This window comes from Sorghum bicolor, chromosome 7 (genome assembly GCF_000003195.3).
Source record: "Sorghum bicolor cultivar BTx623 chromosome 7, Sorghum_bicolor_NCBIv3, whole genome shotgun sequence".
Taxonomy (NCBI): Eukaryota; Viridiplantae; Streptophyta; class Magnoliopsida; order Poales; family Poaceae; genus Sorghum; species Sorghum bicolor.
Window position 1 is genome coordinate 63,183,237 of NC_012876.2, and position 26,250 is coordinate 63,209,486.

The 26,250-nt window shown below is 45.8% G+C and overlaps 3 protein-coding genes across 4 annotated transcripts in view; all 3 read right to left on the bottom strand.

Annotated features, from left to right (window-relative positions):
• LOC8062421 (serrate RNA effector molecule) overlaps positions 1-14,262 on the bottom strand; it is a 46,241-nt gene extending 31,979 nt beyond the window's left edge. Inside the window, exons 1-3 of one of the 2 annotated variants that reach the window (XM_021464844.1) lie at positions 13,748-14,262; positions 11,168-11,235; positions 10,251-10,305 (exon numbers count right to left, since the gene is read on the bottom strand). In XM_021464844.1, the coding sequence (XP_021320519.1) occupies positions 10,251-10,305; positions 11,168-11,183 (71 nt within the window). In that variant the 5' untranslated portion in view covers positions 11,184-11,235; positions 13,748-14,262. Of the gene's footprint in view, positions 1-10,250; positions 10,306-10,501; positions 10,700-11,167; positions 11,236-13,747 lie in introns of those variants that run through there. The other variant, XM_021464843.1, reaches the window with a different exon arrangement.
• Positions 16,363-19,607, bottom strand: LOC110436968. The gene is made up of 9 exons (XM_021464848.1): positions 19,235-19,607; positions 18,476-18,679; positions 18,281-18,383; positions 18,107-18,186; positions 17,946-18,023; positions 17,454-17,545; positions 17,165-17,279; positions 16,908-17,033; positions 16,363-16,824 (listed from the first exon to the last, which is right to left on the bottom strand). Exons 1-9 carry the CDS (start codon positions 19,418-19,420, stop codon positions 16,717-16,719), a joined length of 1,092 nt encoding a protein of 363 aa, XP_021320523.1. The 5' UTR covers positions 19,421-19,607; the 3' UTR covers positions 16,363-16,716.
• On the bottom strand, positions 20,189-23,672 carry LOC8062426 (methyltransferase-like protein 13). Its single transcript, XM_002445803.2, has 9 exons — positions 23,369-23,672; positions 21,580-21,693; positions 21,417-21,485; positions 21,290-21,309; positions 21,165-21,217; positions 21,050-21,080; positions 20,879-20,957; positions 20,552-20,685; positions 20,189-20,447 (listed from the first exon to the last, which is right to left on the bottom strand). Exons 1-9 carry the CDS (start codon positions 23,550-23,552, stop codon positions 20,397-20,399), a joined length of 735 nt encoding a protein of 244 aa, XP_002445848.1. The 5' UTR covers positions 23,553-23,672; the 3' UTR covers positions 20,189-20,396.

Below are 26,250 nucleotides of genomic sequence, written 5' to 3' on the forward strand. Positions count from 1 at the left end.
AAGGAAGATAATAAATAAATAACTCCCTGCTGCATCGCCATCGTGGACTCCATGGCCGCACACCCAGTAGCTACTCCCGTAGGGCCTCCACTTGAATTCTTTCGGTACCGTGAACACCACATGAGCGAACCACGGGTCCAGCGCCCTGTGGGCGCTGTGCCATCGACGCTTGCCATCACTATTGCAGGGCGAAACGCAGGGAAATGCTCAGCTGGAGGATATGCATCAGCGCCGAGACTGAGGGCGCCTCCGTTCGGTTGGCATAGACAAAGTGGCGGTGGAACGCGGGTGCGCACGCTATGGCCGCGCACCAAGCTGACGGCAATGGGGAGGACCTCCCACGGAAGGATATCGGAGACAAAGTTAGAGTCGCATAGCGCCACTTAGAGTACAAAGCGAACTAGCCACTGACAAAAACGCATCGTGCTCAAGGTGCTGCTCATGCTCGCCAAGGCCGCATGTGGCTACCGCCGCGTCCGTTGGCCGGTTTTGGTGCTGACAAAGAAAGTGCTATGCCCATATTACGCCTTCAGTGTGGTCGCCTGTGTGCTGGTTCCTCTACCATCTTCATGGCCCCACATCACCCAGTATAAAATCATGAAACATGTCCATGTTGTCCGTGTTTGTATCCTCCGTTGGCGTCCCAAAGTTATCATTCACAACAGCATTGCTCATATCTTGTTGGTTGTTGCTCTGTATTATATTAATCTCTACTACTAGATGAACATACAATTGAACAACCTGATGCTTCTCTTTGCCTGGGAACCTTGTTTGGAGCTCATCGACATTGTTGTCATTGTGCTTTTTGTTTGTGTCATTTGTGTAGGTGTTGTTGGTGTAGGATGAATACTGTTCCTAAGAGGACACCACGGACAGCATCTAGTGCGAAGTCATCCCACTCTGCCTCCAGCCACTAGACGTTGTGCAAAGGACAACAATGACCTAGCTCCTGTTGCATCGCCATTGGGACGCCATGGCCGCACACCCAGTACCTACTCCCATTGGGCCTCCATTCGATTTATTTTTTATGAACCACCAGATGTTCTAGATTTATTTTTTATGAACCAAAATTTGTTTTGAAAAGAAAGGCACCACGAGCAGAAAGCAAACTAGCCAGAGACAAACGCATCGTGCTCAAGACGCTGTGCACATACGAAGAAAGTGTTGTGCACATATTGCTTTCTCTTGCGCATTCATGTGTTCTAGGATGGCAGATTTGTGCTCATGAGATCAACATAGGCACCTAGCGAGTAGTAGTGCCAACATAGGGCACAACCATGTTTTATGGAGTGAGATCATGCATTGGGGTGATGTGTTGTTTGTGGATTGGTTGCAGCATCGGCATGAGAAGCATCATAGACCGCATGAAGGTCCTGCTCCGTGGGCACCCAGATCTGAAGTGTCATTCCAACATGTTCCTGCCGCCGCAGTACGAGCTCAGCCTCACGGATGACGACCAGCACGAAGAAGTGCCAGCAGCCAATAGCCTACAGGGAAGGCCCGCACAGGGTGATTGACTGAATCAAGTGTAATCTTCGCCCGTAGCAGGTCTGGCTATGGCGCTGAGACCAAGGGCGCCTCCATTCGCTTTGCAAGGACGAAGCGGCGGTGGAACACGGGCGCGAACGCTGTGGCTACGCGCCAAGCAGACAACAATGGGGAGGTCCTCCCATGAGAGGATGTTGGAGCCAAAGTCGAGTCGGACAGCTCCGTTAGGAGCAAGAACTGAACTAGCCACACAGGCAAAAACGCATCGTGCTCAAGGCGCTGCTCCTGCTCGCTACGGCCGCGTGTGGCTGCCACCGCTTTCATTGGCTGGTGTTGGTGCTGATGAAGAAAGTGCTTTGCACATATGCCATGTGCGTGCTCGTCCCACGTCCCACACCGTTGTCGGCGACCAGACGTCGTGCAAAGGACAACAGTGCCCTAGCTCCAGCTGCATTGCCATCGTGGACGCCATGGCCGCACACCCAGTACCTACTCCCGTAGGGCCTCCACTCGATTTATTTTTTATGAACCACAAGATATTCTAGATTTATCTTTTATGAACCAAGATTTGTTTTGAAAAGAGAAGAAGTGGATGGGAGAGGGAAACAAGGAGATTGTGGGCAGAGGATTAGGTGGATCGATGTGTCATCTTACCTAAGCCACGTGGATCACATAATAGATGTGATGTTGGTTGTATGAGTTGTACAGCATCAAGCGACAAAACATGATGAGCTATTGTCTCTGGACTGATTGCAACATCAGCGTGAGACGCATCATGGACCGCATGAAGGTCTGCTCTGTGGGCCTAGATCTGAAGCATCGTTTAAACATGTTCCTACCGCCACAGTACGAGCTCAGTCTCAGGGATGACGACCAGCACGAAGAAGTGCCAGCACCTTATAGCCTAAAGGGAAGGCCCGCCCAGCATCATTGACTGAATCAAGTGTTAGCTTCGCTCATAGCAGGTCTGGCTACGGTGCTGAGATCGAGGGCGCCTTCGTTCGCTTGGCATAGACAAAGCGGCGGTGGAACGTGGGCGCAAGGTGGACGACAATAGGGAGGACCTCCCCCGGGAGGATGTCGGAGCCGGAGTCGAGTTGGACAGCGCCACCGGGAGCACGAAGCAAACTAGCCAGAGAGACAAACGCATCCTGCTCAAGACGTGCACATACGAAGAAAGTGTTGTGCACACACGAAAAAAGTGTTGTGCACATACTGCTTTCTCTTGCACGCTCATGTGTTCTAGGATGGCAGATTTGTGTTCCTGAGATCAACATACGCACCTAGCGAGTAGTAGTGCCAACATGGGGCACAAGCTGCCATGTTTCATGGAGCGAGATCATGAACTGGGCTGATGTGTTGTTTGTGGATCCATTGCAGCATTGGCGTGAGAAGCATCATAGACCGCATGAAGGTCCTGCTCCGTGGTCACCTAGATCTGAAGCGGCGTTCCAGCATGTTCCTGCCACCACAATACAAGCTCAGCCTCACGGATGACGACCAGCACAAAGAAGTGCTAGCAGCCGATAGCCTACAAGGAAGGCCCGCCCAGCGTGATTGACTAAATCAAATGTAATCTTTGCTCACAGCAGGTCTGGCTACGGAGCCAAGACCGAGGGCACCTCCGTTCGCTTGGCAAAGACGAAGCGGCGATGGAACACGGACACGTATGTTGTGGCCACGTGCCAAGCAGACGTCAATGGGGAGTTCCTCCCACGTGAGAATGTTGGAGCCAAAGTCGAGTCAGACAGCTCCATTGGAAGCACAAAGCGAACTAGCCACAGAGACAAAAACGCACTGAGCTCAAGGCGCTGCTCCTCCCCACTGCGGCCGCGTGTGGCTGCCGCTGCCTCCATTGGCTGGTGTTGATGCTAACGAAGAAAGTGCTCTGCACATACGCTGTGTGCGCGCTCATTCCACACCGCCGCCGGCCACCAAACGACGTGCAAAGGACAACAGTGACTTTGTTCCGGCTGCATCACCATTGTGGACACCATGGTTGCACACCCCGGTACTCCCATAGGGCCTCCACTCAATTTATTTTTTATGAACCACTAGACGTTCTAGATTTATCTTTTATGAACCAAGATTTGTTTTGAAAAGAGAGGAAGTGGTTGGGAGAGCGAAACAAGGAGATTGTGGGTAGAGGATTAGGTGGATCAATGTGTAGTCTTACCTACGCCACATGGATCACATAACAGGTGTGATGTTGGTTGTATGAGTTGTATAGCATTAAGCAACAACACATGATGAGATATCGTTTCTGGATTGATTGCAACATTGGCGAGAGGGATCGTGGACCGCATGAAGGTCTACTCCATGGGACCTAGATCTAAAGCGTCGTTTCAACATATTCCTGCCGCCGCTGTACGAGCTCAGCCTTAGAGACGGTGACCAGCACGACGAAGTGCCAGTAGTCGATGACCTACAGGGAAAGCCCGCCCAACGTCATTGACTGAATCAAGTGTTATATCTTCGCGCATAGCAGGTCTGGCTATGGTTCCAAGGCCGAGAGCACATCTGGACGGCAATGTGAAGGACCAACCCCAGGAGGATGTCGGAGCCGGAGTAGAGTTGGACAGTGCCATTGGGAGCACGAACCAAACTAGCCACCGAGACAAACGAATCATGCTCAATATGTTTTGCACATACGAAGAAAGTGTTGTGCACATACTACTTTCTCTTGTGTGTTCATGTGTTAGGATAGCAGATTTGTGTTCCTAAGATCAACATAGGCACCAAGCGAGTAGTAGTGCCAACATAAGGAACAAGCTGCCATATTTCATGGAGCAAGACCATGCATCGAACTGATGTGTTGTTTGTGGATAGATTGCAACATTGGCGTGAGAGACATCATAGACCACATGAAGGTCCTGCTCCGTGGGCACCTAGATCTGAAGCGTCGTTCCAACATGTTCCTACCGCCGCAATACGAGCTCAGCCTCACGGACGACGACCAGCATGAAGAAGTGCCAGTAGCCAATAGCCTACAGGAAAGGCACGCACACCGTGATTGACTAAATCAAGTATAATCTTCGCTCATAGCAAGTCTGGCTATGGTGCCGAGACTGAGGGCGCCTCCGTTCGCTTGGCAAAGACGGTGGCGGTGGAACACTACGCGTACGTTGTGGCCACGACCCAAGCAGACGACAATGGGGAGGTCCTCCCACAAGAGGTCGGACAGCTCTGTTAGGAGCACGAACCGAACTAGCCACAGAAGCAAAAACGCATAGTGCTCAAGGTGCTTCTCCTGCTCGCTATGGCCGCGTGTGGCTGCCGCCGCCTTCATTGGCTGGTGTTGGTGCTGACAAAGAAAGTGCTCCACACATACATCGTGCGCATGCTCGTCCCACACCGCCACCGGCCACCAGACATTGTGCAAAGGACAACATTATCGTAGCTCCTGTTGCATCGTTGTCGTGGACGCCATGGCCGCACTCTAGCTACTTTTGTAGGGCCTCCACTCGATTTATTTTCTATGAACCAACAAATGTTCAAGATCTTTTTTTATGAACCAAGATTTGTTTTGAAAAGAGAGGAAGTGGATGGGAGAGGGAAAAAAAAAGATGGTGGATAGAGGATCACATAATAGATATGATGTTTATTGTATGAGTTGTATAGCATGAACTAAAGAAACATGTTGTGCTATCGTTTGCACCGTGGACCGCATGAAGGTCCTGCTCTGTGGGCACCCAGATCTAAAGCGTCATTTCAACATGTTCCTGTTGCATCGTTGTCGTGGACGCCATGGACGCACTCTAGCTACTTTTGTAGGGCCTCCACTCGAATTCTTTCGGTGTCATGAACACTGCATGAGCAAACCACGGGTCCAGCGCCCTGTGGGTGTCATGCCAACAACACTTGTCATCACCATCACAGGGCCAAAGGCAGGGAAACGCTCCACCAATAGCTAGAGGATGTGCATCAGTGCCGAGACCGAGGGCGCCTCCGTTCGCTTGGCTTACACGAAGTGGCGGTGGAACGCAGGTGTGCACGCTATGGCCGCGCGCCAGGCTGGCGACAATGGGGGGGACCTCCCCGGGAAGGATATCGAAGACGAAGTTAGAGTCGCACAGCGCCGCTGAGAGTACAAAGCGAACTAGCCACAGACAAAAACACATCGTGCTCATGCTCGCCACGGCCGCATGTGGATACCGCCGCTTCCATTGGCAGGTGTTGGTGCTGATGAAGAAAGTGCTTTGCCCATAATACGCCTTCAGTCTGGTCGCCTGTGTGATGGTTCCTCTACCATCTTCATGGCCTCCACATCATCCAGTATATAATCATGAAACATGTCCATGTTGTCCATGTTTGTATCCTCCATTGGCGTCCCAAAGTTATCATTCACAAGAGCATTGCTCACCACAACTTGTCGGTTGTTGCTCCGCATTGATTCATCTCAACTACTAGATGAACATACAATTGAACTACCTGATGCTTCTCTTTGCCTAGGACAGCGCTGCCAGGAGCACGAAGTGAACTAGCCACAAAGACAAAAACACATCGTGCTCAAGGCGCTGCTCCTGCGCGCCACGGCCACGTGTGGCTGACATCGACTCCATTAGTTGGTGTTGATGCTAACGAAGAAAGTGTTCTGCCCACATACACCTTCAGTGCGATCGCGCTAATCCATCAAGAGGACACAGCAGACAGCATTGAGTGCGCACTGGTCCCACTCTACTAACCACCAGACGTCGTGCAAAGGACAGCATTGTCGTAGCTTCTGCTGCATCGCCATCATGTTCGCCATGGCCGCACACCCAATAATTACTCCTGTAGGGCCTCCACTCGAATCCTTTCGATGTCATGAACACCGCATGAGCGAACCCTGGGTCCAGCACCTTGTGGATGTCATGCCACCGGGAAGCCCTAGGCACGTCACCGTTGTCAGCGGAGTTCGGGACGCTTGTCATCGCCATCGCTGGGCGAAGCTTAGGGAAACGCTCCCAGACCCACAGCTCGTGGATGTGCATCGGTGCCAAGACCGAGGACGCTTTTGTTCGCTTGGCGTATACGAAATGGCAACGGAATGTGGGTGCGCATGGTGTGGCCACGCGCCACGCGGACAGCAATGGGGATGTCCTCCCTCGGGAGGATATCAGAGCCAAAGTCAGGTAGGACAGCGCCATCAGGAGCACGAAGCAAACTAACCACAAAGATAAAAACACATCACACTCAAGGCGTTGCTCGTGCGCGCCACGGCTGTGTGGCTGTCGCAGCCTCCATTGGCTGATGTTGGTGTTGACGAAGAAAGTGTTGTGCCCATACGCGTACAGTGCGGTCGCACTAAACCATCAAGAGGACACGGTGGGCAGCATGGAGTACGTGCTCGTCCCACTCCGACGCCAGCCACTAGACGTCGTGCAAATGACAACAGTGCCCTAGCTGCTGCTGCATCATCATCGTGAACACCATGTCCACAGACCCGGTAGCTACTCCCGTAGGGCCTCCACGCGCCAGGCAGATGGCAATGGGGAGAACCTCCTCCCCTAGGAGGATGCCAAAGCCGGAGTCGAGTCGGACAGCGACGCTAGGAGCATGAAGCGAACTAGCCAATGAGACAAAAACACCATGTTCTCCAGCATGACCGTGCCCTCACCCAGAGAAGAAGACACGCCCTCGCTCCCTCGCCGCACCTGGTACATGGTCTTGAGGATCCCCTCTAGGATCCCAAGCTCGCGCCACAAAGCCCGACATCTAGGGATTGGGGAGGGCAGCATCGGGTGGCTGGCGGCAAGCGAGCAGCGCGCCGAAGTAGGGGACATTAGGTGGCCGGTGCAGGCAGGGGCTAGTGTTGCAGTGGGCGGTAGCGAGCAGGTGGCGGCGGTCTTGGAGGCATCGTAGTCACGCGACTCGCGTTAGGCCGAGCGTCCCATCAATCCTTCTCTGTGTTAGGTAGGGGATCATTTGTGTCTTTTCCCGTGACCTAAGTTGAGAGGAGAATATAATGGAAATAGGAAATGAGAGGAAACGAGAAAAATCCCTCAAATAACAGGAGTTCGCATGTCCAAGATTATATTTCCAAAGGCTTGTGAATTGGATGTCAAATATAGGGAGGTGTGTGTATTGAGGGTTAAATATCAAGATTTCTCTTTGTGCATAGACATATTGCATGCTAAGTGTTATCAAAGTAGAAACTCCAATGCTGCTTTTGATTTGTGTGTGTTTTGGCATGTTTTTTGTTGGACCAGAAGTCCCCTGAACAGGTGAGCAATCAGCTCACCAGCACACTCACACACCCCACGGCTAGAGGTAGAAGAAGGGGTGAGAACAGAGAGCACACGAGCACAGCATTGCATAAGTCTGAAACTCTTAATGTTTCCAGCTCTGAAATGAAATTTTTGTTTCCACGTCTAGAGTATATATACAAGGCAAAATTTGCCCAGGGACATCGTTAAAATGTGGCTTTTGTCATAGACCACTTAAAAAATCTGTCTTTGCCAAAAGACATCCAAAATCTGAACAACTATGCCACGAGACACTAGACTCATTGTTGTAGTTGATTTTAGTAGACAGCTGCACGAAATGACAAACATGTCCTTACCTTCTATCTTCTTCCCAAATGCCCTCGTATGCTCACGCCGCAGGAAGAAAGGTCAAAGGTGTGGAAGAAACGCGGCCTCCCAGCTTGCCGGTGATGCGCAGATGGTAGCAGCAGCCCCCACGGCTGTGCGACAACGGCAACGCTTGCTTCCTGCTGGCGGCGTCCGGAGACGGAAGTATTGGGGCCCTTCCATGGTGGCGACGTCCGCAGACGGCGACAACGGCGTCCTTCCATGGCGGTGGCGGGCCTCGCTGACGGGTGCGCGACGGCGGCCCTCGATGACGGTTGCGCGATGCCAGTGGCCCTTGCTTCCTACGACGGCAGGCGGAGCAACAAGATTCGTGCCGCTTGATCCTGAAGCAGCGTCTAGTTCTAGGTGGCAATGCAGATGAAGATTTTTGTTAGATTCATGATTTCTCGATGGGAGAGGTACACTGCTGCGTCTCCTTCCGTGCCTTCGTTCGATGCAAGCGTATCTGCAAGAATCGGGACTGCATAACAGCACAAAGCATTCAGGAAGAGGAAAGGCAAGGCCGCAAGGGCATATTTGTCATTCCGTACGGCTGTCTATTAAATCAACTAAAACAATGAGTTTAGTGTCCTGTGGCATATTAGTACAGATTTACGGTGTCTTTTGGCAAAGACAAATTTTTTTAGTGGCCTAGGGCAAAAGCCACGTTTTAATGGTGTCCCGTGGCAAATTTTGCCTATATACAACTCTTGAACCAGATATACGGTACACAAGAGTATGGCTGATATCAGCCCCAACTACTCCCTACATGGCTGAGAACAGCCACTACAACTAGTGGCCTATTGCCATACATCTACTTGTACTAACTAGTACATGAAGTAGTTGTCTATTGCCATACTTCAGCAGTAGTCAGCAGAGCTGAACAATTGCCAAGTCCACTGCTGCAGCAAAACAGAAGGGGCAGCAGCAGATTATCTTACTTTTTTTTTTCTTATTGTGTTTTTCTTCTTCTCTTCTTTCTATTTTTGGTGGAAACCTATTATTCCTTCTACAATGCAATGAAACACAGCTATCTTGCGTGTTCAAGAAAAATATTATAGTGATTAGTGAAAACCATGACAATCTTGACAAGTGTTGTTCCTCAGAAAGTAAAAAAGAGTACACAAAGCCAATTCAGATTTATATATGTATCTACAACTATTCCCAGGTCCCTCATTCCATCCACCGCGTCCAGAATCCGACCAATCTATACATCATATGGAAAATTATAGTTAAAGGAACATCACTACCACGTACCAAGAAATTTCAAACATAAGTAGCTTGAATAGACAAGATATACATATGAATGGATTCCAATGTGTACAGTACATATTATGTTGTGTGCTTTGTTAAGGGTATTATTGTTTGGAAGGAGAAGGTACTTCAAGGATGACACAGATACCCAAAAGAACGGCATCAAGTCACACCATGGAGGCCCATACAGGCACGCACATCTTTGAGATAGATGACTACAGTCAAAAGATGGGCAGCACATATGTTGGTAAATTCATAAGGTCATCCACCTTCACTGTTGGTGGCTTCAATTGGTCCACCCGCTTCTACCCCAACGGCAATGATGATGTCACTAGGCACTACATCATTGTCTTCTTGGAGTTCATGAGTAACAATGTCGAGCTGAGGGCACACTACAACATTCAATTCATTGGAGGGGATGATGTTGTGAAGGACAGCATGATATCATGGTAGTCTACAGGAATGCGCCTGTTCAAGTCCAGCAATCTCATGAAAGGAGGTGAATATAGACCTAGATACAGGAGATTACAATAATACCCTTAACATGCTTGACCCACTTGAAGACTTGACTTAAGAAAAAACATTTGTTAAGAATTGTGATCCATTCCAATGTGTACAGTACATATTATGTTGTGTGCTTGACACACTCGAAGAAGACCAAGAGAAACATATCAATTACGGGGAAAATGAACTAGATCAGCACACAGCAAAATAGAAGAAAGGGGCAGCAGCAGATTATCTTACATATTTTTCTTAGTGCGTTTTTCTTCTTCTCTTCTTTCTATTTTTAGTGGAAACCTATTATTCCTTCTACAATGCAATGAAATGCAGCTCTCTTGCTGTCTTGCATGTTCAAGAAAAATATCATAGTGAAAACCACGACAATCTTGACAAGAGCTGCTCCTCAGAAAGTAAAAAAGAGAAGACAAAGCCAATTCAGATTTATATATGTACCTAAGACTGTTCCCAGGTCCCTCCTTCCATCCACCACGTCCAGAATCCGACCAATCTATACATCATATGGAAAATTATAGTTAAAGGAACATCACTACCCAAGTAACAAGAAATTTCAAACATAAGTAGATTGAAATGACAAGACATACATATGAATGGATTCCAATGTGTACAGTACATATTATGTTGTGTGCTTTGTTAAGGGTATTATTGTTTGAAAGGAGAAGGTACTTCAAGGATGTCATGGATACCCGGAAGAACAACATCAAGTCGCACCATTGAAGCCCATACAGGCACGCACATCTTCGAGATAGATGACTACAGTCAAAAGAAGGGCAGCACAGGTGTTGGTAAACTCATAAGGTTCTCCACCTTCACTGTTGGTGGCTTCAATAGGTCCATCGCCTTCTACCCCAACGGCAATTATGATGTCACTAGGCACTACATCATTGTCTTCTTGGAGTTGATGAGTAGCAATGTCGAGCTGAGGGCGCACTACAATATTCAATTCATTGGAGGGGATGATGTTGTGAAGGACAGCATGGTATCATGGTATTCTACAGGAATGCGCCTGTTCAACTCCAGCAATCCCATGAAAAGAGGTGAATATAGACCTAGACACAGGAGATTACAATAATACCCTTAACATGCTAGACACACTCAAAGACTTGACTTAAGAAAAAAATGTTTGCTATGAATTGTGATCCATTCCAATGTGTACAGTACATATTATGTTGTGTGCTTGACACACTCGAAGAAGATCAAGAGAAACATATCGATTACGGAGAAAATGAACTAGATCGGCACTTACCTTTTCAATCTGTTGTCCAACTTACAACTAATAATATCTTTACAAAAATTACAATTTGACAAGGAGCAGGTAATGGCAATCCTGGCACTAATTCAATAATCCATACCTGGTGCATGATTCATGTATCGACCATCGCCACCTCTTCCTCCTACGACACCAAGACCATTTCCATACCTAGGAAACAAATCACAGAAACTTCAAAACTGACACAATGCTCAAAATATGTGCAAGAAAAAAGAAATGGGGGACTATGTTTTAAAAAGCTCATCACATAATCTCCTTCCTTTCTGCTCATAGTTATAGCACTGCCTAGAGTTCCCAAATTGAAACAGCAACCCATGCATATATCAACAGTTTCAAAGCATCAAAATATATTTGCTTAATGTAGAAAAAGTAACACTACGAGCTTTTGAATACACGAATTTAATAGCACATTCTCATGCAGAGAAAACAGTAAAGTGATACCAAAATCTACAACAGTAGGAAAGCATCAAGAAGTATATTTGTTTAATGTACAAGCCACAAGAATTTAGATACGCAAGTTATTTACAGCACATTTAGTTGAATAGAAAGCATTTGCAGGAAAGCTTCCACCATTGATGGCGTTGCAGGGCAGTGTTATCAAGTCATCCGAAGATCATGATAAGTCATCCTTATCGGTCCCTTGACCTCAATTAGGTCCACCAACCAATTAGCTCAACTAAGTTTCTAGCCGTCCGACTAGTCATTGACTTATAACACAAATAATCGTCCAATCAGGGAGAAGGAAAACTAAGCTTCATGTTGTGTTTAGAATATTAATAGGCTAGCAATTTGGCTCACCAGTCTAGGATCCAGAGTTCACAGCAATTCACAAGTGACTCAGAAACCATGGTGAAACTTGAATTCTTGAATCAATGTTATCAAATCGTATAATCTATCCTAGTCGCCATGGCACCAATCAGCCCGACTAATCATGACTAATCGTAGTGCATAACTAATCGCTATGGCAATGATAAGCCTGGCTAATCGCGATTAGTCGAACGACTTGGTAACATTATTACCAATTAATGGTGGTGAATACTACATAGCAGTATGGCACATACAACCTGATACAGTTATACTATATAGCATATACACCCTTGATACAAGTACAATTACAAGGACATGGGGAAGACTAACCGGTCTATTAGTCGTCTGATTGGTCCCCTTACAACTAGGTGACTTGATAATATTGCTGCAGAGGTTTAGTATAAAAGCTATAGAGCAGTTTCCTAATGTAATGAACCAATTTTCTTATAGCCAAATACCCTATAAATCTTATAAAATTCAAACAAGCCTCATATTTTACTTTATTCCATGTTAACATTTAACAACACCATTACAGCAAATAGCATGCATTGAAACCTTTAACCTTGTGCCAGTGTCACACTGGAATCTATGACCTCTCATCGATATAGCTAAACGAAACAAAAACTGTGATTTCCAGTACACAGCAACTGATTTCAATTGACAGCAGCTAGACAGCCTTTTCTTTTTCTTGTTTAAACTATCACGATAAAACTCCCCATTCCGACCACTCCCTCATATGCCACCATGATCGTTTTCCAACCTAGGAGACTAATCTCAACAGCTTCAAAAACTGCCGCAGCATTCAAATGGATGTGCAAGAATAAATAAATAAACATCCGACAACAAAACCATCGCATGTTTTACCTTGTTTCCGCTCACAGCTATAAACCACTTACGGCTATTTTGGAAGCAATGGAAAACCCCTCCACAAAGAACTAAATAATTATTAAAATTATTTTCCCATGGGTTTCCCACCCAGGAAAAAGTCAGGGATCCCAAGGGGATTTGAGTTTCCAAATTAGCCATTACAGTTCTCGTATGGGGACAACGAAGCCCATGCAGATAAAACTGTGAAAAGCTATTACAGATGCAATGTACCAACAAATATGCTAGCTTCACATGGAAAAGGGGCATCACAAGACTTTAAATATACAAGTTATTAATGGCACATAAGCACAGTCAATGCAGAAAGCTCAGGTCATTGATGGTGTTGAATAGATCAGGAGCTAAACAGAAGAACTAGGACAGCCCAGATATCCTTAATGTGAAGAAATCTCATTAGCAGTGCCGTGCACCGCAAGACACAACCTCTCTAGTCCCCATAGCTAGACCTATCTAAAATAGCAATTTCTGATACCAGCTCCAGGCTAAACTCATGATTCCGCGGCCTACTCATCGTCCCGCACGTTCCCATGCAAAGTTCTCAAATAGGTTCAACAAATCCACACAGAGAAAACTGCGAAAAGCTATTCCAGTTGGGACACATCATCAACAAATATGGTAGCTTGAGATATAAAGCAGAAAAAGGAATATCATAAGACTTATGTACAGATTATCAATGGCACATTATATTGCACACTGCAGGTCACAATCTCAAATCTACATTCTACACAGCTAGACAAAGCCAAAAACAGACTGAACCTCAGACTGAAGTATTGCACGCTGTAGGTCACAATCTCTAATCTACACAGCTAGACCAAGCCAAAAACAGCGATGTCCAGTAAGCACAATACAGTTCCCACTGACAGCAGCAAGCAGAGCACCTAGCATTCTCGCAAAGCTCCGATCTGCTCCTCTCAACCATACATACATACATACAGTAAGCTAAACTCCTATAACCGCCACGCACACTCACCTCCTGTCGTCCTGCTCGTGTCCTCCACCGCCGACTGGGCGCCGAACCGGCCGGCGCCGGTCGAAGCCGCCACCGCCGTCCTCTCTACGCCGCTTGTGCGAGCCGGGCGGTGGCGGCGGGAGCACGGGCGAGGCGCAGCCCCGCTTGCGGTCTCCGCCGCCGGTGGTCGCAGGGGGTGGGGGGCTGGGCGCGCGTCGGCGACCTCGGCCATGGCTGGGCCCCGGCGAGATCCTTGCTGGGCACCCTGCCCCGCGCCCGCCTCGATCTGGCTGGAGGGTCTCTCGTCTCGGGTCGGGTTCGGATTTGGGCAGGAGGAAGGGAATGGAGAAATTCAATCGGACGGAAACGTCGGCAGAGGTGCTGCCACTGCTGCGTGCCTGCGTTGAGAGACTCGGGAGGAAAAGGGAGGAGGGGCAGGTGGATGGGGACGCGGTGGGCGTGTCGCGGAGGGTCTCGTGACGTGTACTCGGTGTGGGGTCGGGATTGACTCCATGGGAGGCCACCACCAATAGAAATGCTACGGAGGCTAACACTTCTAGGGTTCTAGTATAAATAAAGTGATCTATATAAATTAGAAAATATTGAGACTATTATCCACACAATGCAAAGTATCACTGTTTTTGGTTTGCAAGGGGTTTTTTTCTTTCATCATGCCTTACATTTATTTACTCTCTTTTTTTTAGCATGGATCACCTTCTCTCTCCTCAAACGTTGCTTTTACAAACCACTGTGATAAGTTTAGAGCACCTATTTTTTTTTATTCAATCCTACATGACACTTGGTCTACAAGGAAAAGCATAGCGTTAGAGAAGCCCTAAGGCTTATCAATGGCGTCGTGCTGCAACGTGGCCCAGGTAGCAGAGGCATGGGGTTTGGGTTGGAACTTGAATGAATGAATGAATGAAATTTCTAACACGTGATGGTTGCATGACACCCTTGCACGTGCAGCGGAGGAGACCATGCCCCCATTAGGAAGAAGAGGATGAGGGCTCGCCGCACCAGGTTGGAGACGAAAAGAAGATGACAACGGTGCGGCTAGGGTTTCGGTGGTCGTGCCCCACCCTTTTCTTCCCCGAATCGACGGGCTTAGAAGGGGCTAGCCGAGGTGAGGCAGCACGGTCAGGTGGTGGAGAAGGAGGTCGGGCGATTTTAGGGCCCTAGTGGTGGTGGCAGAGGCATCCGGGTCAGGTCGAGACGGGGGCGCCATGCCCAGAGCTCACAATCTCCAGCGAGCATGGCTATGACGAAGCTCCCGTGAAAGGGGGGAGGCAAAGAAGGCGGCCTCCACGGGGGCTAGGGTTCTCCGAAATGGTCGGCGATGGGGCGAGGAGGAGCAGGAACGACAGCAGGGTTGGGGTCAAGGACGAGGAGGAGGGTAGGCTTGACGACGAGGGAGATGGAGGCGAAGGAGATGCCTGGGGAGGAAGAAAGGAGCCAGGGAGGAGATCGACGCGAGGTTGACATTTACAACCCGTCATGCCTTAACGTCGTCTTGAATGAAAGAGTAAAAAAGAAAATGCATAAAGGACTGCATGAAGATCTTTCCGCATAAAGTTTGAAAATCTGGTGGCTTTATATCTTAGTCTGTATCCAGTAGTGGTAAAGTATCTTTAAGACAAGCCATGTATTCCTACTTCAAAAAATTATGCAATGTAGATAATTTTGGATCTAAAGTTTTCCATTCCAACAACTTTGATGCCTTTTGGTTTGGACAGTGTGAGTTTCATTAACCTCTTTCGAAATTACTATGGTTGCTGCTAAGCTTCAGCCTCATGCTGTTCCACAGTGTCGTCTGAAACTCTCAATCTACACAAATACGCCCAGGTGTTCCCGTTTCTTCGTTCCTCTTCCTTTTTTTTTTGAGGGATCGAAACTCTTCCTTCCTTTTTCTTTCTTGAGGGATGCTTTCCGATCTCCGCACAAGTAAAACGTGAATATTAGCCGACTCATAGGCATCTGTCAATAGCAAGCACGTTGTTGTCAAAAAAAAAAAAGGAAGCACGTTAATTTTTTTTTCCCCGGGTGTCCATCACACCAAAGCACACTCAGCCGTCAGTCACCAGTTCACCACAGACAGGCAAAACGTTGCGCGCTCCGGACATGCAGTACGGCGGGCCGGTACCTTGTAGTGGTACCACTCGGACAAAGGCAAGTTTCCACATGCAGCTCAGCCGAAGCCCGAAGGCAACTTTTTATAAGTTGGGTGACTGTTGAATAGTTGAAATGAACTAGACTGTCTATAAGCTGGCTATTTGGATCAGTTAGAAACTTTTCTTTAGCAGCTAGCAAGTTATTTGATCTAACCCAAACAGGAACCAAGTGTAGCAAACACCAAATAAGGCAACATCGTCATTGTCAATAAGTTAGAGCGTTTGCTGGAAAACAAATTTGTAGCACAAATAGCAATATTGTCATTCGTTGCTCACGGGTAGTGTGTCCATCGATGCTTTGTCCTGCTCAATGATCCAATGAGGTTGCAGCCTTGCATTATTGCAAGCTGGGTCCATTTCAGAAAGCGTACAAGCAGCAAGCTTGCCACTTCGAAGGCACAAACTGACAACTAGTGCCAATTTCACCAGACAGTAGTACCGTTCACATAAATAATACAATCAAACTATCATCATAATCAAGGCGTGCAATTACCTTTACGTTGAAAAGTCTACGCTGGTAGCCTGTAACCACGTTACCAGGTATCCAGAAGCCAGAAATAGACTGTTTCGTCTATGCCATGTTTGCCAACAAGAAGAATGTCCAATTTCCTCTAGCAGCAACCGCACACTAATAATTATTAATATGGCAACACGAGCATATATACAATCTTCACCACATGTGGAGAGATTCTCATTATTAAAAGACAGCCATCGTTTTCACTTGTTCATGCTACCTGCTACATTACCGAATCATCAGTTGGCGGTTGCAATGAAACCTTGCACCATTAGAAAAATGAGTAAAGCTTGCTTCTGCAACCTTCACTTTATTTGCTGCTTGTCTTTGATTATCTTGTGTAGTGCTTTCTTGGCTTCCTCCAGAGTCTCAACCTTATGAGGGACATCAAATGCTAGCCTCTGAATATTGAACTGCACAGAAGAACAAATTCAAGAATTTTGTCAAGAATCAATGGCCTCATGGTTGATCATAAGCAATTAAGCATATATTATACCTGTGCACCCTGACGAACCCGTATGTCTATGCCTTTGCTATCTACTGATATAAGAGCAGCATCATCGACCTCCCCTTCTGATGATAGGACTTCTCGAAGTGGTTTAGAAAAAATAGCATTCAACTCCTGCATGAAATGCATCGAATATTTTTACTGTAGAAACATGAGTGGCATGGAGCTAGCCAAATGACCCAGCTAACCTGTTGCAATCGTTATACCATATAAACAAAGTATCAGTGATCTGGTAGGTTGGTTACCTTTAAACTTTGCAAGTCACCACCATCAACTGCTATCTTGTCAGGTTGAATAGTTTCATACTCCTTAACATCTATCCATGCAACTGTTCCAAAGCCCCCGATGAAGTATATGTCACTGTAATTAGTGAGAAAGTTTGTCAGGACTCCAAATTTACACAAGGTTAATGACAAGGAAAAAAACTGCCTTTTGACGAACAGGGGAGCACATTCTTGAACTACAGGGCTGAACTCAAATGATAAATGGATAGGAAAACACAGGATGGTAAAGAAACCAATCAGAAGTCCAGACCTTATGTTGTGCATCCTGTAATAGTAAAAATTTCCCCACTGCTGTGATGCCCACTGCTGATGTTTTGCTACATATTGCTTATGTGCCCATTCCTAATGAATATGAACAATCAGTTGGTTTCCAAAGTTCTAAAACAAAGAATGGAAGAACAAAACATGACCCAACACTTCATATTAACAGTTCTGAAGATACATCATACATTCTGAATTCAAATCGTGTCTCAAGAGCATGACAAAAAAAAAAACTAGTCCCTTTAATCCATGGCAAAGTGTTACCAGGAGAAAATACTAGTAGCTCAACAGGAGTTGCCAATTAGGGGAATTTGATGTTGAAAAAATCTCAGTCCAGAAAAGACTACCAAACAACAGTTGTTTCACGGTAGCATTCAGAAGTCAGAAGTGACTATCATATGACAAGAAATGCCAGTAATCAACGGAAAACTAATTACCTAACTGATTGAAGTATCACAACAAAAGGTAGTAAAAAAGAAACCTGTTGTTCAGCTGGCAAAGGGTAAACATCACCAAATATGGTGACTCGCGCGTTCGACAGTCCACTCCATCCAGGCACCTGTGAAGAAGACACACATGGTATTACCAAGAATGAAACTTATGCTCCACAACTCCAGAAGGAAATATTAAGAAACTTCATACCTGGACAACAAGCGTACATCTTGGGTCAGCGAGTAAGTTCCTCGTATGGATTGCTAAGGGTGACAATGAAAATATTGGGTCTGCACAGGACATCAACATCGACAGTTGGAATCAGTGGCCTAACAGGGTTTAGCATTATTTTCCAAAAACGGTACCAATAAGGAGCTAACTCACGGCCCATTGAATCATTAGCAAAGTCGACGAGTGAACCAAATGGATATCCAGTACGGCGATGATGCATGCCAGACATGACAGAGCACAGGTGGGCAAACCGCGCCTGGTGCACACACATAAGTCAGGCAGACAAGAGAAATATGAGATTCCGCTTCACAGACAGGAAACCTCAAGAGGGTAGCTAGCAGAATCTACCTGTTCCATCAAATTGCGAACAGCCAAAGCCGGCGGAGGCAGACCATGGGCGAAAGTTGCACTCTGCACACCACCTGATATGGGTGTTCTAAACAGGCCAGCTCTGGATCCACTTGAGTCAGTACTAACACTGGTTGATGAAGCCTTCTGCGACTTGTCAGCCGTGATCGGTAGGACTCCATTTTGACTCGAATTGCTCCTCAGCTGTTAAAAAACATTCAGTATATTCAACTATGCATGGGAGACCAAAAGGCAAATGAAGTAGAATAAACTGCTGCATATACTGTTCTCTTAGCAATAAACAGGAAGATAACAAATAAATAACTTCTAGTAAACGAAATTCAGAGACACGACTCTAAATCTTATATACTGTTCTTTTAGCAATAAAACAGGAAGATAATAAATAAATAAATAACTTCTAGTAAGCGAAATCTAGAGACAACTCTAAATCTTTGACAATTGACTAGCACATAACGGAATTTCGGACCTCTCATAAACCCTCCTAAACCAGTTGCAATTGCAACCACACCAACATAAGCCATTTTTTGCAACCATACCTCGCATCCAGTCTAGAATCTAACAGAATAACCCAAACATAAGCCAATCGCTCCCGGATTCATCCCATACAGGCCGCCGCTCTATTTTTTTTTCCTGAAAGATCAGCCGCCGCGCCATCTACTCTCACATCAAACGCGTACACCCCGGGAAACCACTGTCTGGGCCTTGAGGGAGGCTATATATCATGACAGAAACTGTTACCTTGAGGACGGGAGACCCGTTGGCAGCGGGGGCGGTCTGGGCATCGTCCTTGCCACCGCCGGCGCCGGCCGCGCGGAGGGGACCGCAGCGGCTAGGGCGGAGCGCGAGGGACTGCGCGGCCACGCGGGAAGGCGGGTGGCGCGCGGGGAGAATGGAGGAGGATGCGGAGCCCGCGAGAGCCTCCATTGGTTGGTTTGGGGTAGGAGAGAGAAAGAGAGAGCGGAGCGGAGAGAGGGGGGGTGGAGCGAAAAAGCGGCGAGGCGACTCAGGCGAGCGAGCGATGGAGGGAAGAGAGTCGGCGAGGCGGCTAGAGGACGGGGAAAGGGGTTTTGGCTTTGGGGATTTTTGGAGGGCGTGTGGGGGGAGAAAGGGTGACGTGTCTCATCTGCAAGCGTTGGATTGGATGGGACCCTGCTTTTCTTTTAACATTCTTCGCCTAGAGATTCTCACGTGAGGAAAGGGAGCGGATTTTCATGGAAACCTCAGAAAAGAATGGACATTGCCCGTCGCCCCCATCAGGTCACCGCTAGTGTTTTTCCAAACCATCCTTCGAAGTTTACAAACTCAGAAGAGATTTATTACAATAACATACATATACAGTAGGGTCTTGTTTAGATGTGAATTTTTTTAAAAAAATTTCGCTACTGTAACACTTTCGTTTATTTATGACAAATATTGTCCAATCATAAACTAACTAGGATTAAAAGATTCGGCTCGTGATTTACAGACAAACTGTGTAATTAGTTTTTATTTTTGTCTATATTTAATGATTTATACATGTGCCACAAGATTCGATGTGACGAGAAATCTTGAAAACTTTTTGGTTTTTCGAGTGAACTTGTTACCTAGGCAAAAATTGTAGCCGCAGTTCAAAGTCAGGAACTCGCACCATGTGCTCCCAGACAGAATTCAACGGGCGCACAGCAGACTTCGGGGCCTTTTTGGCGAAAGAGGTACAAGTACAACATCACTGAGCGTCAATCGAATTAGGGAAACACTGAAACAACGACAATTAGAGGTACAACATCTGTTCTACATTATTCACACACTGGTTATTATTATTCAATGAAGCAACAACGATTTGAGGTACATCATCTGTTCTAGCTCTACATTATTTGCTACACTGGTTACGCACGTCGGTTCAGATGGGTTATAGGAGAAATCAATTGGCAGCTTCTCCAACTTTAGAACCCGCACTTGCGCCACCGTTGCCCTGAGATGATGCATCCGTTAGCATAATATGGATGAGTTGGATGGTATTATGAAGAGTTTAAGGAAAAAGGTTTGAGCATTCTGAAAAATTTATTCAAGGCTAACCTTTACACAGACATAGATGTAGTGGACATCAGGTTTCGGGCCAAGAAGTGCAACTAGTGATGTGCTATCGTCATCTAAAGGCAATGGTTTTGTCAGTTCCCATTTATTCTGGTTTGAGCTTTTCTCCCATCTTTCTGCAATAATCCCAATACACTTTCAGTTGTAAACACAAGCATAAAAGCATTTTACCATGGTGAAAAGAGCTCCTTTGGAATGCATTCATGAATCTAAACATTACTTTGGATATCAAAAAGGTCAATGTGATTGGAACTCTGCAGATATCAGAAGGTGCAGTTAAATTGACCCGATGGTGGGTAACAAACTAACCTATGACATGGAGCTTTACTGTCCAATTTTCCATGTCCTTCAAGAGACGCAAGCGGTAACTTGGATCCCCATAAGTGATCTAAGGCATTACGGGACTCAGAAAATTGTTAAAGACACCAGAAGGGCACAAAATAGTCACAACTTTAAGAAAAATGAAATAGTTCAGGTTACCAGCATGTAGACACCATTTTCCTTGAGGATTCTGCATACAGGAGGGGTAAATAGAAGCTGTAGTCAATCAAGCAATATATATCACCGGTAAATATCAATACAGAGTATTCGTTACCTGTTCACCTCCTCTAGCATCTTCGTTGCATTCTCTTGGGAATTTTGGCCACACTGAAATACAAGAAATGCCATTGAGTATCACACTGGGAGAATGTCAAAGCGTCGTGGCAAAAGTTCACTCACCATGAGAGAATCTAGTGTTCCTGCAAATAATAAAAGGTGTTAGAAACTAATGCCATGTTGCGCATCAATGTACAGATGTTAGCGGTTGCTTCCACAATGCTGTCAAGTACTGCAATGATAACGATACCTTTGTCAATAACAGCATCAAATGAACCAGACCCAAAATCTGACATGTTCTTTACATCCATCTTCATGTCTTACCAATCAAGGGAAATAAATGATATCAGATTATTATGTGGGACGTACTGCAGAGGTACTCAAGAATAGAAGGTTGGGAACAAAGATCATACATTTAAGTTGAGGCTTATCGTGGTATTTCTTCTTCATTTGCTCAATTACCACAGAAGATATATCGATGTTGACAACATCTTGATAACCATCATCGATCATGTTTTCACCAAATACTACAACAATCAAAAGAAGATAAACCACATAAGTAATGTAGACATCTTGTGGTTAGTATTTGTGGTTAAATTGACCATTAAAATTAACAAATGAAAGCATCTATGCTTGCGACTAATGACAACATGAATCCGCAAGTAAAGCAAGAATTGATGGACATAAGATCATGCATTGCAACTTCAAAAGGAGTGAGAATGGACATTTCTTATTAGAATAACCTATGGTCCACCCAGAAAAAATCATTACAGAACCCAGCCATTTCCATACATAAGAATGTAAGCTTAGTTAAAAAAAAACAGTGGTTGAAGATGAATAATTCTCAGGCGATTGAAGTCATTCGATCCCATATTACTTGTACTTTTTTTACTTACTCTTGAACCACTCAGGTGAATTAAGTCAATAAATCAATCAGAGATCTCTAGCTGCATTCAAAAATTAATGCTATGGTTAAAATAATAATAGTACAGTTTTGCTGTGTGATTTAGGATGAGTTTTCACGAATGTGCATGTGCCATCTTTATTACCGTTTAGAACTTCGCTGTACCTCTACAATGATACCACTTACCACCTTATAACAGCAAAGTTCACATTTCAGTTTCACGTGCCTTGCATTAAAGGGTTCAAATACATAGAATTAATTAGTATGTCCAACAAACGTATAAAATAGTAAGCAAACCTTGGAGCTTCATGTCATGTGGATGAAAACCCTAGGTTCATGAAGTTTGAGAGATGCAACGCACAGCTGGTTGGTTCAGACCCTGGCAAAGGTGCCTGGACCAGGCCGCTCCCCAGGCCGTCGATTTTGAGCGCCTGGTGGTCACTGGTCAGATGGACCTGCCTGCGCGAGCACCCCCAGGCCACGCTGCAAACCAAACAGCCCCCAGCTGCACTCTGAGATTGCTAAATTAACCAGACACACTAGAGACCAGACCTTACCAGATTTCATAAAAATCATGGCACAGGGACAGGATGGTACCTGGCTCACAGAAATGCAAGGGCTGTCACTGTAATACTTAACTACCATGGTGCAGGGATCCTTATCGCACACAGTAGTGTCATTGCTCCCTCTCTAACCAAAACATTGGCAATGTTTAAAAAACAAACCATGCTGAAGGTCTAGTCTGGTAGAGGGTAAGGAATATACTTATATACAGGATGTACACGAGTGAGTTAGGACCGGCTCATTGTATTCCTTGTCTTATACAGAGGGTAAGGAATATACTTATATACAGGACGTACACGAGTGAGTTAGCGCCGGCTCATTGTATTCCTTCGACTAAGACATGATAAGGTGGTCAAATGCCATCCAATCACACCCTTCCACTAGAATTGGTTAGTACAGAATTATCCGAGAACGGAAAGAGATCCTAGTTTGTAGTTGTACAGGACGGCGACATTGCGCAACCGAATCGCACATCCGTCTCCACACTCGGCGATACACGCGATAGCCCGCAGCCGAGACCCGAGCAACGATTGAATGAACAATCAACAATGTATGACCAACCGCCGCTGACCACCCAGGCCACGGCCTCCCTCCTCCGTCCCTCCCTCCCCTTGAGGAGGAGGAGGAGGAGGAGGAGGAGGAGGAGGAGGAGGAGGAGGAGGAGGAGGAGGAGGAGAAGCAATCTAATCCAGCTGGCCCACGGACCGAGACACCCGAGGGAAAGAGTGACTCACCGGAGTTGCCGCACCCGACGAGGAGAAGGCGTTGGTGCGGCGCGACGTAGAGGCGGAGCAGCGGCGCGAGGGCCGGGTACTTCTGGTACCAGTCGAAGGGCCCGGCCTCCTTGCGGTAGCGCTCGTCCCAGTACCAGGCCTCGCCGTACGCCTGCGCCGCCGCCGCCGCGCCGCCACCCGTCATCCCGCCCGTCGCCGCCGTACTCGGATCTGGGCCGGCCTCCGCCCGGGAATGGCGCCCGCTGTTTTCGGAGACGGGGCCTAGAGGGTTCCTCCGGAGTCCGCGAGACCGCGACGCGACGGGGTGTGGTGGGCCAGAGGAGGAGGAAGCGGTTTTAAAACTGGATAAGAAATCGTGGCCTGGGGCCCGCCGGCCCGGCCTGGTAGGCGAAAAAACGAGAAGTGTTGGGCCCTGGCTGCGCGTCTGGGCTTTTGCCTTTGGACGAGCTGGGGACAAGGCTCTGCTCATCTGTTAAAATTTATCGGTCGTCATATTAAATATGGAAGCATGCATAAAGTACTAAATATTTACGAAACTAAAAATATAACTAAAGAGTAATTTATGAGACGAATTTTTTGAGTCTAATTAATTCATATTTAAACATTAATTATCAAATGAAATAAAAATGTTATATTACCTATTAAACCTAAACACCCCAACCAAACACCCACTCAGAGTAGATTGCTTTTCCGTTCTAAATTATAAGTCATTGTAAAAATATTAGAGAGTTAAAGTATCTTAAGTTTGACTAAAATTAAAGAGAGAATTATAAAAAATTATGATATCAAATAGTTAGTTGACATCATAAATATTATTATCTTATTATATAAATTTGGTCAAAATTAAAATACTTTGACTCTCTAAAAATTTTTGTAATGACTTATAATTTAGGATGGATGGAATATATTTTAATTTGTAAGGGCACGTTTGTTTTTGCTTTTGTTAGCGAGAAATTTGCTGGTTCATGCTAGCCAAAAGTCAGAAGCTAAAATATTATTGAGATGGTTCTAAAAAAACTAGAAAGATGGTGCCAGAGTAAATACACAAAAAAGTTAAAAAAAACACAATAAAAAGTTTTTCTAGTTTTTTGGTGTGCTGAGAAACTAAAAGTTTATTTATTATCTTTTCATAATATATAATTGTGAAAAATTCAGTCCACCATTATATGTTCGTCGGTCTAAAGATTAATTAAATGATGCTCTTCTTGTTTGGATCTGGTTTTCTATTATTTTTAGTTTTTTTATGTTTATGGCACAAGGAATGAAGTTGCGAGAAAAAAATAGTAGGGCGCCCGTTGGAGTTAGATTTTTGACATCCCCCCTCTTATCTCAAGGTGGCAACGGGTACCCGAAACCCGAGTACCCGACGGGTTTTACCCGATAAAGAGGCGGGTATGGAATGAATTTTCTACCCGTGGGTATGTTATTGGGCAAAATCATATACCCATCGGGTATGACGGGTACGGGTGTGGGTGTGTACTACCCATACCCGCCTACCCGCGGGTAAAAAATACCCGTCAAAATAACTAGCCACCCTTGTCTTTTTAGCCTATATAGCACATGAATTTGGTCTAAATCCAACTAAACTCTCTTAATATATATGTATAAGAATTTGATGTTGTCATATGAATATTAGTTTGTAACTTGTTGGAGGTTTAATATGATTTTCTTTGTGTAAATATATGATATTTATATGTAATTCTCGGGTATACTAGCGGGTGCGGGTTACCCGTCGGGTAGAAATTACCCGCGGTGCGGGTATGGAATTATTTTCTTACCCATGTGCGGGTACGGGTAACCCGACGGGTAAAATTTAGACTTCGCGGGTGCGGGTACGGGTGGCCACTACCCGTCGGGTACGTACCCGTTGCCATCTCTCCAAATCTTGCGTAGGGGTCAAGTAGGGGGGTCCAACATAGATGCTCTAAGGCTAGTCTTAGTGGAAATTTTATTTGCATTTAATAAATTATCATATAGACATTTTTTATGATATGACAACGTTTTTAATAAGAGAAAGAAGAATTAAGTTTCATCATATGGCGTTGAAACGCTTTTGGTATAATTATCAACTCTCTATAATTACTAAATTAAATACTTTTGAAACTATAGAATAAAACTCTTTATTAAGAATGAGCTGTGCACATTGCATTGCATTGCATATTTTCTTTCCGTGGGTTCGTGCGCTCGTGCGTGTTGCTTTTGCTTGGTACGGCACGCACCACGCCGCGCACATAGGCGAGGCAGCACGTACGCGTATGCCTGGATCGTGTAGGGTGCCGCATCCATGCATGGTTCCCTTCCCGATCGTTTCAGGCCCTGTTTAGTTCCCCACCTAAAAATTTTTCATCCATCCCATCGAATCTTTGGACATATACATGAAACATTAAATGTAGATAAAAAAATAAACTAATTACACAGTTTAGTTGAGAATCGCGAGACGAATCTTTTAATCCTAGTTACTCTATGATTAGCCTTAAGTGCTACAGTAACCCACATATGCTAATGATAGATTAATTATACTTAATAAATTTGTCTTACAGTTTCCTGACGAGCTATGTAATTTGTTTTTTTATTAGCTTCTAAACAGGCCCTCAGGCCGGCTTTCCCTGATTGATTGGAATGGATTGCTCCGTGCAACAAATAAAGCCGCTCGTGTCGTGTCGATCGCCGGCGCCGCAGGATTCACTGAACCGAAAAAAGGCTGTGCCTCTCTGGTCAAACAATCCTAGGGCCTTGTTTAGTTCGCAAAATTTTAGGTTTTTGACTACTGTAGAACTTTCGTTTTTATTTGACAAACATTGTCCAATCACAGAGTAACTAGGCTTAAAAGATTCATCTCACAAATTTCAGTTAAACCGTGTAATTAGTTTTTATTTTTATCT